Source organism: Amphimedon queenslandica, unplaced genomic scaffold, assembly GCF_000090795.2.
Source record: "Amphimedon queenslandica unplaced genomic scaffold, v1.1 AMPQUscaffold_12315, whole genome shotgun sequence".
Lineage (NCBI taxonomy): Eukaryota > Metazoa > Porifera > Demospongiae > Haplosclerida > Niphatidae > Amphimedon > Amphimedon queenslandica.
The window spans coordinates 1-1,161 of NW_003547447.1; the positions used below are offsets into that span (position 1 = coordinate 1).

Here is a 1,161-nt window from a genome sequence, read left to right on the forward strand (position 1 = left end):
AGTACATGTACATGTACACATATACTGTGTAGCTAATTAAGAGGTGTGGTCAGGTAGTGATGTACATGTACATGTAGGTTTCCCATTAGTATACATTAGTATTAGCTCTTATTGTACCTTTATCTACTAGTACTTCAATTTCTTCTTCATCATCAAACTGCATTCCTCCTCCTCCTCCTCTTCCATTAGTATCAATTGTTGGTCTCAACTCACCAGCAATAACCCTCTCCTCACGTCCCTTCATCCCTATTAATAATAATAATAATAATAATAATAATAATAATAATAATAATAATAATAATAATAATAATAATAATAATGATAATAATAATAATAATAATAATAATAATAATTAATGGCAACAATGTAAAAAATGGCTCCGAAATCACTCCAAATTTTTATTACATTTTCTGTTACATATTGATGTACTTATGCTATGTAGAAAGTTTGAGCTGATTCTGAGCTTGAATTTTCAAGTTATGACCATTTTTTAAAATGGGCTAATTTTTAAAAATTTCCCTGTACTATAGTCCATGGTTTTTTCCAAAAAAAGGCTCCAAAATCACTTCAAATTTTTATTACATTTTCTGATACATAATTATGTCCTTATGCTGTGTAAAAAGTTTGAGCCGATGCCAACCTCAATTTTTCAAGTTATGGCCATTTTTTAAAAACAGCCAATTTTTGAAAAATACCCAAAGTGAACTTGATAAAATATCAGAAGTGAAACAGCTCTGGTACGCCGACGACGCCACAGGAATGGGCACTGTAAAAGGATTGAAGAACTGGTGGGACAAGATCAACTTATTGGGTGAGTCCTATGGGTATTTGCCCAATGCGGTGAAATCCACTCTGTTAGTGAGGCCGGAGCTATATGATGAGGCGTGTAAGCTGTTCAATTGTACAAATGTGTCTGTGACGAGTGAAGGTGTGGTTGTTTTGGGGTCTCCTGTTGGTTCTCCTAATTATGTCCAGTCTGTGATTAGTAAGAGAATTGATGTTTGGTGTGAGAAGTTGAAGGTATTGGCTGATATTGCAGTGTCTCAACCACAATCAGCATATGGTGCATTCACTCATGGTCTCTTTGGCGAATGGACCTACTTATTCAGGACATGTACAATTGATGAGAGTTTGCTACAACCTCTGGAGGATGTATGAGAC

General features: G+C 34.8%; 1 protein-coding gene across 1 annotated transcript in view; it reads right to left on the bottom strand.

Moving 5' to 3' along the window:
• Window positions 1-70: 70 nt before the first annotated feature.
• The window catches only part of LOC105314904 (syntaxin-16-like), a 5,081-nt gene continuing 3,990 nt past the window's right edge, over window positions 71-1,161 (bottom strand). Inside the window, exon 7 of the mRNA XM_011409329.2 lies at window positions 71-246. Within this exon, the coding sequence (XP_011407631.2) occupies window positions 86-246 (161 nt within the window). The 3' untranslated portion in view covers window positions 71-85. The remainder of the gene's footprint in view (window positions 247-1,161) is intronic.